General features: G+C 40.6%; 1 protein-coding gene across 10 annotated transcripts in view; it reads right to left on the bottom strand.

The window, feature by feature from the left end:
* The window catches only part of magi1a (membrane associated guanylate kinase, WW and PDZ domain containing 1a), a 115,877-nt gene extending 102,066 nt beyond the window's left edge, over window positions 1–13,811 (bottom strand). For 9 of the 10 annotated variants that reach the window (XM_081349685.1, XM_081349688.1, XM_081349690.1 and 6 more), the window contains exon 1: window positions 4,294–4,542. In XM_081349685.1, coding sequence (XP_081205811.1) covers window positions 4,294–4,528 — 235 coding nt within the window. In that variant the 5' untranslated portion in view covers window positions 4,529–4,542. Of the gene's footprint in view, window positions 1–4,293; window positions 4,543–13,664 lie in introns of those variants that run through there. The other variant, XM_081349694.1, reaches the window with a different exon arrangement.
* Window positions 13,812–14,852: the final 1,041 nt, after the last annotated feature.

Here is a 14,852-nt window from a genome sequence, read left to right as displayed (position 1 = left end):
CTATAAGTTATTTAAAGTTAAAGTGTTAACATGTTTATAGTCTTACACATCAGTTCACAACATGTCAGTTCATTATTTACAACACGTGTGTTCACAGAAAAGCCATTAGGCCTGGAGCCGGATAAGAAGAGTGAATGTGAGTCATTAAAGCTGATGAGTCCCATAGACCCCTGCAATGCAGTGACACACACACACACACACACACACACACACAATGGTGACTACTATGCTTCCCAGTGTCGTTTCCTGAGAAACACTCTTTCCTCATGCCCCCCTCTTCATAAGCTCCACCCCTCTTCATAAGCTCCACCCCTCTTCACAAGCGCCACCCCTCTTCATAAGCTCCACCCCTCTTCATAAGCTCCACCCCTCACCAGCCTCATGCCCCTCCCTCTTCACAAGCTCCACCCCTCACCAGCCTCATGCCCCTCCCTCTTCACAAGCTCCACCCCTCACCAGCCTCATGCCCCTCCCTCTTCACAAGCTCCGCCCCTCACCAGCCTCATGACCCCCTCTTCACAAGCTCCGCCTAGGGCTGCACGATTATGACAAAAATCATAATTGTCGATTATTCCCTTGAAATTGTAATTGCGATTATTAATTACGATTATCACAATTTACATTGAATGATGTTTTGAATAGTTTGGTCATGGGACCCACATTTCCCCATGGTCATCAAGCTGCGACCCACCTTTTTAGGAATTATATAGGCCTATTATAATACATTTTTTACACAAAAATTGTTGACACACACAAGTACTGTCCCCCTTTACTTAACATACAAATAAATTGTAAGAATATGACTAATACTGATAAATAAACAGTAGGCCTATGAGGTTAAGCTATTAAAGGAGTCATAACCTAGTATTACCTTGGATACCCACGCTCTATTATAGTCTTTCAGGCCCTTCTAAAAAAAGAAAAGTGGAAAAAAAATAAACACAGAGCTCCTCTGACCCTTATTTCTGAAGGCATTATTGTCTCGCGAGATCTGATGCGATATTTTGGCTGTCGCGGACGGTCATTTTAATAATGCAAATGAGGGGCGCGTTGATTGGTGGCAGGAAGGACACCGCAGGAAACTTCAGCATATCATTCCAAAATGACATCATGGCGCAAGTTGTGAATGAACCCGACCTGGCTGTGACCTACGGAATTCAACCGTATATGAATGAGCCAGACTCTGAACCTGAGCTGGAAAGGGAAGATGTAGAGTCGATGGAAGGACGTCTCTGAATGGTAAAGACAATCATTTTGACTGAGACATAGGCTACATTATACCTTTTATTTAATGTAGATTACATTAACGGAGATGTAGTCTACTTTTTTATCACCTTACAGTGGTTATTGAGATCAACGTTTGCTATCATGTGGTGTTTTTGCCTTGTTTCACGTTGTGGTTTTTTAGACTTTCAATATTTTTCTTCTACAGACATGTAACGTGATCTTTTTCTTTATGTTTATTATTACTTGACTGTTTGTTTTATTTATCTATCCTTATCTATTCTATAAAAAAATCAATACAACTAGATGTACCGCATGGCGGTACAAAATATGACCGCCGCTCAGGCCTGCACTGGCTTTCCACAAAAATAGATGACATGGAGCAATTTGGCTGTATTGCGTGTTTATGTATATAAGTTGTATATTTTAAAAGACTGTCTGGAGTATTCCTGTGGATCATGGATAATTTAGAGTTTTGTAATTGTTTGCTATTACTATTTAAGTTTTATATCAAAAGTCATTAGTTTAGACACTTAACATCCATAATGTGAAAACGTCACATCCATAACAGTGGTTTTCCCTACATAATGTATTACAAAAATGAGTTTCAAAAACACACTTATTGTGTTCAAGCAAGTCTTTTTCATGCTACATCGGCAGTTTGTTTAATAATTCACAGACAATTTCTACAAACCTCTACCAAACGGTTGAGTTGCCTGTTGATGGTAAAAGTCAGTTATCTGACTTCACTTTGGCATGGGTTTGTTGTGTTTTACTGAAATAAAAAACATTTTTTCCCCAAAAAATTGGTTTTATCTTGTAGCCCTGGTCCCAGAGTTTTAAAAAAACAATGTTAACAAAATCAAACTCATTCCCACTGTACCTAGTAGAACACTTAAGTAAATGTCCCATTGAAATTAATGGGATTTTATGGATTTAGGTGAAGAAATTAATGTTTTTTTTTTTTTTTGGATTTAGGTGAAGAAAGTGTACACATAATACATTTTGGTCTGTACCATGAAGAGAAAACTGATTCAACTATATAAACTATATATTTTCTGAAAGCGTAGACTCTCAGGATGTGATCTAACATGGCATGAAACATGTCCCACCCACCTCATTAGTATACTGCCCAAGCATAACACATTGGGTATTGGTAAATCGGGGATATGGCTGATACCTAAAAAAAGTAGTAGTATATGCATGTCTGTCTGTGTGTGTGTGTGTGTATGTGTGTGTGTTTGTGTATGTGTGTGTCTGTGTGTGTCTGTGTGTGTGTGTGTCTGTGCGTGTATGTATGCGTGCGTACATGTGTGCGTGTGTGTTTGTGTGTGTGTGTCTGTGCATGTGGATTTGTATGTGTGTGTATGGGTGTGTGTCTGTGCGTGTGGATGTCAGTGTGTGTGCATGCTTGCGTTTGTTTGTATTCCTGCATGTGTGTGTGTGACAGTATCATCCTAAACCAGCAACCCTTCGCTCAACAGCACCATCTACAGGCCGATGAGTGTACAGTCACTAAATGTGCACATAAATGAATTTATTTTATACCCCCCCCATGGATGAAATTCTACGAAACTTAGCAGAGGATACCCCCAGAGGATGTCAAGTTAATCATACACATGAAATATGGTGCAGTTCTGAACATCTCCACTGAAGATAGGGGCGATTAAAGCAGAATAATATTCCATTTTCATTTTTTATGGGAGGGGCGTAAATCACAAATGAGTGATTATGGGCTAGGCTGATGTGGGCCCTTAAGAGCAACATACCATAAAAATGTCTTCATCCTCGGTGCCACGGTTCAGGTAGTTATTTAGGAAAAACTGCATTTTTTTGGGTTTGGGGGGGCCCAGCGCGGGGGGGGAGTGGCCCCCGGGGACCAAACGAAATTTTTCCGTAAAAGTCTAGTGGGGCTACATGCCCACCAAATTTCATGTTCCCCGGTGTTTCAGTGTCCCTGGTATCGTTGACGAAAAATTCAGTAGATGACGAAAAAAAAAAAAAAAAACTGACAATCCCTATATGACCGCTTTCGCTATAGCTACGCTAGCGGCGGTCATAATTATATGTTGTCATAGTTATATAATATACAATTCTTCGCCTGATATTGCCCCAAATTTGTGAACGATTCCGGCGTAAAATGATTAGCACAGACACCTAACGTTAAGCCAGTGGGAAGGGTTGTAGGAACCGCGTCATTAAAAATGGATAAAATGATTCATTGGTATTTTACTTTTATTTCGTTACTTACTAATTTACGATGTTGCATGCTCGTATTTCTTTTGCGCTTTAGTGAAGTGATACAGCGCACACCGGCGCATTTGCGCGTGCAATTAAAGAGTGAACGCTACAAGCACAGTATAACGATGACAGGACATGAAATTTCGTTTTCTGAGGTGAGAGATTTTTTGTTATGAAAGTTATGAAAATAACGATAGACTAATGACACATATAACCTGACAACATCTCATCTGACCACAGATACTGAATCTGGACAACGCGTTTTTTAATCTAATTTAAAACGTAACGACTTTGCATGCTTGTTTATTTTGCGCTTTATATAGTGAAGCGATATACAGCGCTCTCCGCCGCATTTGTGCGTGCAATTGAAGAGTGCGCTACTGCAGTATAGCGGCTGACAGGACAGGAAAGTCCGTTTTTCTGAGGTGAGAGACTTTTTATTCAGTGTACACTTACGTCTCTGTAGTTCCTATTGTGCTGGGTTCTCTGAAGTAGTCGTGATTCGCCTCTTACAACGTAACATGCTCTAAACACACCACGCAGAATAATGTAAGCGGCTTTTTTTTATCGCGGCTTTGAACGATTACATAATCGTGGCATCTGTAATCGTAATCGCGATTAGAAATTCGATTAATTGTGCAGCCCTAGCTCCGCCCCTCACCAGCCTCATGCCCCTCCCTCTTCACAAGCTCCGCCCCTCACCAGCCTCATGCTGCTCCCTCTTCACAAGCTCCGCCCCTCAACAGCCTCATGCCCCTCCCTCTTCACAAGCTCCGCCCCTCACCAGCCTCAGGCTCTTCCTCTGATTGCGCTGTTTTTCTCTCTTACCATTGTATTGGTGGATCTCAGTGTGTCGCTTCTTCACTGCAGCTGCTGCTTCACTGTGAAAAGAGTCTCTGTGCAGCACTGGGCCGTCCTGGATAAGCTCTGTGTGTGTGTGTGTGTGTGTGTGTGTGTGTGTGTGTGTGTGTGTGTGTGTGTGTGTGTGAGACTGAGACTGAAAGCAAAGAACCAAGAGCCATCTGTCCTTTATGAGCTGGACGTGGAAGAGATTCAACTCCATTTGCTCCTCGTCTCTGTCCGGATCACATCATGTCAAAATATTGAGCCTGGACACAAACTATCCGTGGATATCTCCGATATCATTTTCCACTAGATTCATCTCTCGTGTCTCAAGAGCCCTGAGCTGCTCATAATAACCAATCGATATCTGATAGAAATATGGGTCTCCTTACACGGACAAAAACATCTCCAAGTGCAGGAATACTAACACTATTACACAAGAGCATTACACCGTCTCCTAACCAGATGCCTCGCCACAGACCAATCACAGCCAATCAGAAGAGCCTGTGGGCGGAGTCTCTATGAGGTCGCACCGCACTCGCAACTAAATGGACAAATAATCAAATTTATAAATGACAACATTTTAACATTATTAAAGATACAAGCTGAGTGAGTGAATCCCTGTCATGGAATACACTGGTTAGATCAGTTCTGCTTCCTTTCATTTTTCTCTTGACTCTTATAGTACGACTATAAACTATATTCAAACTAATAATAAATGATTTTAACATTAAATAAAGCACATAATAAGTCCCTGAGATTATCATTGTCCTCCTCTAGAGCCGCACGATTCTGGATCAACGGAGAATCACGATTGTTTTGTTTAAATCGAGATTACGATTCTCCCAGGATTCTGAACAGAACTAAACAAATATTTAAAATATTTCTAATTAATATTGTTTTAAAAATTGGTTTGAATGAATGATTCAATGACTTCAATTAATTCAAAGATTAACTCTATTATGATCTCTACTGTAGACATCAGTGTTTATATCTGGACTATAATCTTTTCTCCAGCACTTCTGTGATAATCTGAGTGATTGTGAGACAGAAATAATGATGCTGTGATGTTGAAAAGACTGTTAGTGAAGCTGTTTCACATCTCTTCATGACGACGGCTCTCTCTGGATCAGAACACCCATCTGAGTGTTCCTGTGATCACAGGGTTAGTAGAGTCACTGTCACTGAGGAGTAAGATCACTGGTGTTTGAGTCTTTAACAGTTAATCGTGCAGCTCTCATATTTACTCAGTATGTTCCAGCTTTAGGACAAAAGCCCCGATTAACATGGAAAAGACGTGTTTTATCTGGTTAGAACATGTTACCCCATAAAACCGTTACTGGAAGCAATATCAAGATGGATTATTCTAAAAGAAAAAAGCTACAAGACACATCACGTAGAGATATTTTTCCTAATTAAATTTGGTTTAAAGGATCTGCGAAAAACACTGCTGGTGCCTTTAAAAGGAAGAGTTGTCAATGAGACTGAGAGATCAGCCAATAACTACTTGAACTTGAGTCAAAGCTGTCACATGACTTCACACAGAGCACACGAGTCATGTGACTACCTTTAATCCTGGGCGAACATTTCCTTAAAGCTTAAAGTCAATCATATTTCCTTAAACACAATAAACCATACTTTCCCATATGCAAACCCAAATATGGCCACACTTAAAGTGAGTCCAAAGAAATGTTGAGTCCTCAGCTGTGTGCTCATTCAGGACATTAATCTAACTATGACTCATAATGTCTCTTTTTGTATTTCAATGCAACAGTCAAACTAAGATCCTGCTGAACATCAGAACACAAATGGCGAGTATTCACGTAAACACAGTCGGGTATGTCTTTAGTGAACATAAACCGTATGTGTTCCACGGGGTAGCCTGCGTCTACAGCCTCATGTTGTGTGTGATTAACAGGAGATAGACAATCACCCAATGCCTGACTGAATACACTTGATCTATTTATTAAAAATCATTTATAGAGTGAAGACTTGATTTTTTCAGCTACAGTACACTACTATTTAACAGTAGCATTCAGAAAAGAAATTAAGCACTGTTTATTTTATTTGTCTCTTATAGTAGGCCTATTCGTCATGTTGTTTGTAATTTGCTTTTTTGCTTATTTTTAATAGCAAAGATACAATTCAATTAAATATCTATATTGTAACTATAAAATTACATTTAAAAAAATATTAAATAACTCGTTTCATGAAATAAGATTTTGGTCATCCCAACCTGTTCAGAATTGTTAAAGGTTAGCAAATGTTAACATGATTGATAATAATGTCAATGGCATGTAATTATTATTATTATTTTATTTTATAAAGGGCAAGGAATGGTCAAAAAGAAGAATTTTTAAAATGAATTTATAAAACAATGAATTGTAAGTTCTGTCATATTTTTCAATTACTTTTACTGTTTTATTTTTTCCACGTGGTGTCGATTCAGTATCGGTATCGTGGTATTTTAGTCTGGTATCGTATCGAAGTCATAATGTTGGTATCGTGACAACACTAGATCCAAATGATTCACTCCCCACTGCAAATCAGGTTTATTAGCTACATGTATTGGCACATGTTGAGCTGTTTGCAATGAACAAATCAAACAAAAGTCATTGAAATAGCTCAACACAACAAATGTTTCCCCAAATTCAACTAAAATGCACATTTGAATAACTTCTGCAGTCTCAATTGGGGTCGAAATAAGTTCGATAACAACTGTACATACGCACATTAGTTTTTAATAAAGCGCGTGATTCTTATGAATTATTCTTATGACAGCCATATTTTATTAACTTACACTCTTCTCATTAAATGATGGCAGGCACATGATTTATCACTGACAGATCTGGTGAAACACCGGTTCAAAGTATCGTCACAAATCTTAAAGGTGCAATAGGCGATCTGGGAAATGCTAACTTTAGCCTGCTAGCACTGAGAGCATACGATCCCACGGTCCAAAGCCACGCCTCCAGAAGCCAGACGATGACACACACACACACACACACACACACACACACACACACACACACACACACACACACACACACACAGCTCAACTTTAACTGCTCTGTAATCTAACATTCACACTGATGTTTTGGCAGACACAGTAAAATGTGTTTTCACATCTTGAGAGCTTTCTCAGGTCCTGGAACTAGTTCAAGGCTAGTGCTCTTTTCTCCACCTCATAATTCAAAATTCAAAATTCATGTATAACTTTGATGAAAGGTTTTGATCCACTTCAAACGTTGACTACTGTAGTTGCACACTGAACTAAAACCCGAACCAAAACTTAGTGATGGTGATGCTGAAGTCATGCGACCGTGGTGTAGTTCGCTTTAGGGATGAAATGGTTACTGGTTTCACAATAAACCATAATAAAATCCCCGCCACTGACGTAACTTTCCATGTTTTCTCTGTTGATAAAAGATTGATAATATCAGGGAGAAAATAATAACTATGCAGCCATCTACTACAGTATCGCATCAGGCAGTGCATTGTAGTCTCCCTGAGGGAAACCTCGATTCATTCGTTGCTATAGGAGAGGAAGAACTTTCTAAACTCGTTAAATCATCTAAATCTACGACATGTATGTTAGACCCTACACCAGGGGTCGGCCAGTAAGTCTGGCATCGGGACAAAACATATTTTTGCCACTGGATAACATAGTCAAAGGATAATTTAAGAAATGAATTGATGAAAAGTGCAACTAGAATTGCCCGTGACAGACTGTTAGTGTGTGTTGTGTGACTGCTGTTACTCTGGGTTAATCCTGTAGGAGGACACTCATTAACAGAGAGCCACATCTGTGTCCGGGTTTTACATTAATAAAGCAGTAGTGACACGCAACCTGCCAAGCGTCTTCATCCACCAACCTGCAACACAGACGGCCTTGCTAACACACACACATGTGGGAGATGCGGAATGAGTAAAAATAACTCAAAAGAAAAAAGACGACTTGAATTATTAATGGCATGTTTGAGTCATGCTCTTAACGAACTAGGCCTATGTTTTATTTCCTCTTTCCATATCTGCTTGTTACACAATGGAGCCTAACTTATTGTAATAATTATTTGACGTAGCCTACTTTTACACTCAGAATTATTCCTTGGCATCCTCACGTACTAAACTGCATTATTTTTAATTGTTTGCGGGCTGGAGGAAAGTTACGCTATTCCGGCGTGTGCAGAGAGATGTTAACATCTAAGCTGGTGAGAGTCTAAAGAGGAAATACGGCATACAAAGAAGATGAAAGACAACTGTGTGTTCATCCTAACTAGTGTTGTGAGTGCAAGGCCGGTGTGTCTGATCTGCAACGAAGCGATCCACACACTCTTCTGAATGTCTTTCAGAACTTCTCTAATTAAAAGCTCTCAATTCATCTCAGAATAAAACATTGCTGCAAAAACTTTCTTGCACTTTTATTCTGAAGGCAAAATCACTAAAGACAAAGTGATAGTGAGTAACTGTTGCTGTCATGACAGATCTATTTCAGAACCAGCCGCTATCAGAATAATCTGCGGCGCGGGCCGATATTAGTGCAGTCGGGCCAGTTCAGGGGTTGCCGACCACGGCCCTATACCGACTAAGCTACTGAAGGAGACGCTTCCAGAGGTCATAGATCCTCTTCTTAAATTCATCTTTGTCTCTAGGATACGTACCAAAAACCTTTAAGCTGGCTATGATTAAACCGCTTGTTAAAAAAACGCAACTTGATCCTACAGAATTAGTCAATTACAGGCCGATCTCGAATCTACCTTTCTGTCAAAGATATTAGAAAAGGCGGTATCCTATTTTCCTTTAAAAATGTAACAAATACATGCATGGAGCTGAAATATATTGTGGACTAGTATCATAGTAATTTTCACTGTGCCCACATTGAGAAATGTTAAGTTTTTTTTCATTCAAGGTTAGCTTGTGTGTGTTGGCTATAGTTTGCATGCGTTTCGTGGCACTGTACCATTTAAGTCTTTTTAATCTTTAAAAAAAGTTAGCCTAATTTATGAAAATAATCCTCTCTACAAAACAATTTATGATGTATTTATTTGTAAATTAATATAAAATGAATCACAAAACATTTATTGTTTGCAGGTCACATGCTTAATTCTTTCTGTAAGGCTAATGGTTTGACCAAGATTAGCTTTGAACGCAAGCTAATAAAACTCATCTTTCCATTTAAAAGAAAATTATATAAAATTATAAAGTACTATTTGTTCATACACATAAAACAATACATTTATCTCTTATTTGACATAATATAAATGTAGTTACCAAAGAAATGGCTGAAAATTGCAGAAATGTGTTGATTTCTGAAGGGTCCCGAAACAGCACATGGGCGGGGCTAACTCAACATTGCCAAATGCGATTGGTACGCAATTAAAAATGCCAGGGAAGTTACAAATCACTTGATTAGTTGAAATAATGAGCAGCATAAAATATTATTTTCTCTTTTTTTAATTTGACTTCAGAGTTGAAAGTGGGCTTAATGGGTACACTTACCCTACTCAATCTTAGTGCTGCATTTGACACCATCGACCACAACATTCTTTTAAATAGATTAGAACATTATGTTGGCATTAGTGGAAATGCACTAGCATGGTTTAAATCACACTTATCTGACCGTTATCAGTTTGTAGCAGTAAATGAAGAGATGTCTCATCGATCACAAGTTCAGTATGGCGTACCACAAGGCTCAGTGCTAGGACCGCTGCTGTTCACTCTGTACATGCTACCCTCACACACACACACACACACACACACACACACACACACACACACACACACACACACACACACACACATACACACACACACACACTCTCTCTGTACATGCTACCATTAGGAGATATCATTAGGAAGCATGGCATTAGTTTTCACTGTTATGCTGATGATACTCAGCTCTATATCTCTTCACAGCCAGACGAAACTTACCAATTCACAAAATTAACGGAATGCACAGCTGATATAAAAATTGGATGACTAGTAATTTCCTACTTCTAAATTCGGAAAAAAACAGAGATTCGAATTATTGGACAAAAAACTCCCTCACGTAATAACCTAGATTACTGTCTAACACTCGATGGCTGCTCTGTTAAGTCTTCGTCGTCGGTTATGAACCTGGGTGTGCTCTTTGATACCAATCTTTCATTTGAAAGTCACGTGTCTAGTATCTGTAAAACTGCATTTTTCCATCTTAAAAATATATCTAAATTATGCCATATGCTCTCATTGACAAATGCGGAACAATTAGTTCATGCGTTCATGACCTCAAGGCTAGATTATTGTAATGCTCTACTGGGTGGTTGCCCTGCACGCTTAATAAACAAACTACAGCTGGTCCAAAACGCAGCAGCTCGAGTTCTTACCAGAACCAGGAAGTATGACCATATTAGCCCGGTTCTGTCAACACTGCATTGGCTCCCAATTAAACATCGCATACATTTTAATATATTGCTGATCACTTACAAAGCACTAGCCTAAATGGTTTAGCTCCGCAGTGCTTGAGCGAGCTCTTAGCGCATTATAGTCCGTCACGTCTATTGCGATCTCAAAATTCCGGCCAGTTACTAATACCTAGAATATCAAAATCCACTGCTGGCGGTAGATCCTTTTCCTATTTAGCACCAAAACTCTGGAACAGTCTTCCTACCATTGTCCGGGAAGCAGACACACTCTGTCAGTTCAAAGCTAGACTAAAGACACATCTCTTTGACCTAGCATACACATAATACATTATAGACTTCTATAATTCAATGTTAGGATGCATAGATTAGGTCAGCCGGAACCGGGAACACTTCCCATAAATCCTGATGTACTCGTTACATCATGAGAAGAATGGCATCTACGCTAATTTTAGTGTCTGTGTTTATCCCGAGGTTTTCCCGCAGCCTGCCGGATCCAGGCCGTATCCAGATCTGATGAAGGACCTTCGCCTGGACGGACACACACACACACACACACACACACACACACACACACACACACACACACACACACACACACACACACCAGATCTGATGAAGGACCTTCGCCTGGACACGACGACAGCGCAGTCCTGAAGTGTCACTAGTCTCCTCCTTCCCTTTACCTCAGTACAGATAAAACGCTGTCAGAATGATTCCAGTTGGCATGGTTACGCGGAAGAGACTAAAATTCTGTATTATGAATTTTTAAGGCAAGACAAGTAATTTATTGAGTTAAATTTTTAAAGAAAAACTACACGCATGCGCATATTCAAACGCGCATACCTATAGACTAGACACGTAGTACGCATGTGCACGCCGTCAGCGGTTTCACAGACTCGCGTTTAACACGTTTACACGGAGATGATAACGTTTTTCTACATTTTTCACCGCTTGCACCTTGGATCCTGTTTCAAAGTTTGAAATAGATCAATGATCTATTTAATAGTTACAATGATCAAAGCTTCATAAACATGTTGTCTTCACGAGCGCTTACACACGGGAGCATTTGCAGATCCGTCTATCAGTGGATATATTAGGGATTCGCATCCGTCTATCAGTGGATATATCAGGGATTCGCATCCGTCTATCAGTGGATATATTAGGGATTTGCTGATAGAAGTCGCAGCTCTGTTTCTGCTGTTCCACAAGCGCCATCTACTGTCAGAGAGGATTACACACAGTCTGTATGCCTTCTGTCAGGCCAAAAATCTGACAGAATTTGTACTGTTGTAAATGGTAATTCGCATAAGGTATCTAGAATTATTTACGGAGCAAATAAAAATGCCTATAATCATTTATCACTTTTGAATCATACCTTTTCTTTAAAATGGTTAAAAGGCTGAATTGTGAGGTTTATCATTTTATAAAACGTCTTCTTAAAGCGTTATTTGAACATGTTGTAGGCCTACATGTTGGCAGATAAAATAGTAAGTGTACAGTATGGTCTAAGACTAAGTCACTCAATCAAAATGTTTGTTCATTTAAAATCATTGTTCAGTTTATCATATTAATGTTTAGACCTATGCAAACAAAAAGTGTACAGTGCAGCTAACTGTATTTGTTGTTTGTTGGTTTTAAAGTATAAACTTTAAAAATAAGTAGTTTTTGAAGCATTTAACTACAGCCCATTTTAACAATACCGTGATAATATTCATAAGATATGAAATTTTCATACCGTTTTATCTCTACTTTAGCCTACATTTTGCTTTTGACTTCTACCAATTGTATTTACACTTCAAAATGCATAAAAGTGGTGTTCATTTGGGAAGATTATCATGATGAACAAAACATGAATGAATCATAAGCTTTTGTTAGTCACAGACCTTATTTTCTGCAATAATCCAAAAGCCAATGGAAAAATCACACTGGGTTTTGTTGAGGGAACCAGGGTAATGCAAATGTACGGGTTGTTATTTACTTATTTACATTACTTTATAATATGAATACCAAGTTACTCCAGAATTAACACAAAGTCTTTTACAGCATTCAAACTAACGATCATAAATGATGTTCTATAGCAGATTGAGTGATTAGTAGAGGACCCCGAATGCCAGAAGTGCTCCCCCTGTCGGTGGACACGAGCACAGCAGGACTGAGGCTGGAACCTGTGAGCGCTCTGCCCACATCTCATATTAGTGCACTTTGTGGGCTTTTTAACACAGTTTAAAATAGGACTGTCAGGGACTAAAGGCCTCTTCTGATGTCACCCTATTAGGCTATATATATTTGGGATGTATTGTATGCAACATGGAAATTGAATGCATAATAATCACACTGATTTGATCAAACATGTTTATAGATAAACACTGAATGTAGGCTACTGGCTAGAGAGCCTTCACTAAACTCGAATGCCAAATCCAAAACAGTAGCCGGATGAACCAACAATGTCGTATCCAACGATAAACCATGTTTTCAATGAGCAGTTTGACAGCTGTATTTCAGATGTAGTATGCGTCATGTGGAAATGCAATAATCATCAATCATAGCCAGTGTGTTACCAAACCGACCTCAGTGATAAAACTGCACAGTGAACTTAAACCAGCACAGGTTCCCATGAACAACAACAATTCTGGTGTATCAAAATGGCTTTTCCCGCACACATCTGCTCCATAAATCAAGCACAATAACACTGTCACCTTCACCTTATATTGAAAACAGTGTTTGCTAAGCCGCCTGAGCCTCTGCTAGGTGAAGCAGGACAGCCATTTCAAAACATCAACACAGCGTTCGCCAAACTAGCACAGCCATTAGCACACCATTCCCTAAGCTGATCACGGGGATGAACAGTCCTGATGGAGCAGCTTCTGATGTCAGGCTGAGCCGCAAATCTCGGACGATCCACAACGCGCTACAAACGCACACATTAGCATGGCGGAGGATAAATCCACTTGCCTGGATGTCAATCGACCGAGCACACGGTCCTCCTCTGCGATCACGCGCTAATCCTGTGTCTGTGTCCGATCGCTGCAGAAGAACCGAGTCGAACCGAGCCGAGCCGAGCCGAACCGCGCGTGTGAGAGAGAACAGAGAACCCGGTGAGAGAGCGACCGGCGGCAGAATGAGGAGCACTGGAGGAGGAGGTGCAGAGGAGATCAAATGGGGGGGGGGGAGCGAGCGAGCGAGAGGGGGGGGGGGCGAGAGAGAGGGAGAGAGGGGGGGGGGCGAGAGAGAGAGAGAGAGAGAGGGAGAGAGAGAGGGGGGGGGGAGATAGAGGGGAGGAGAGAGAGAGAGAGAGGGGGGGGGAGATAGAGGGAGGAGAGAGAGAGAGAGAGAGAGAGAGAGAGAGAGAGAGAGAGAGAGAGAGAGAGAGAGAGAGAGAGAGAGAGAGAGAGGGAGGGGGGGACGCTGAGCGGGATCAGGGATAACTTTGCTTTAGCAGGAAGCAGCAGCTGGGAGAACAGAGAGTGAGTTTGTGTGTGTGTGTGTGTGTGTGTGTGTGTGTGTGTGTGTGTGTGTGTGAAAGAGAGAGAGAGAGAGAGAGAGAGAGAGAGAGAGAGAGAGAGAGAGAGAGAGAGAGAGAGAGAGAGAGAGAGAGAGAGAGGGGTTGGTTTACTGCGCACCATAACAATAGCCATCTGTGGCGAGGAACCTCTGGAGGAACGAGCACCTGTTAACCGGCTCCGGGGGGGATGGGGACGAGACCGCGCTCAAAACACAACAAAGGCGCACAAAGACACCCTCGTGGTGTACAACACTGTGTCCTCAATCCTGCAATGCTCGTGATGTGTGCAAAACAACCCTTCCATGCTGACCATACACAGAGCATTCACACACTGCTTTCTTGCTGGGCTGTGTTTTAGAGCATCTGAAAACATGAGCTGCCTGTTAAGATGCCATTTTATGCAACAAACAAAATACCCATGCTCTCTCTTCAACAGGGTTGAGTTTCTGGGCATGAAACCTTACATATTTTTGGGTGTCATAGTCTCAAAACCTGTACTGACACAGCATTTTTGGCCATAGACACGTTAAAACCATGAGCTAAAGATGCTGAACAGGCTGGGACTGGTATTGGTCGACACGTGAATATCTCCTCCCCCACCCGATCAGTCTATTGTGCTTTACTCTTTACATATGCTA

Source organism: Scardinius erythrophthalmus (assembly GCF_964197995.2).
Source record: "Scardinius erythrophthalmus genome assembly, chromosome: 20".
Lineage (NCBI taxonomy): Eukaryota > Metazoa > Chordata > Actinopteri > Cypriniformes > Leuciscidae > Scardinius > Scardinius erythrophthalmus.
Note: the sequence above shows the minus strand (reverse complement) of the source record. Positions and strands in the feature narration are given on the sequence as shown.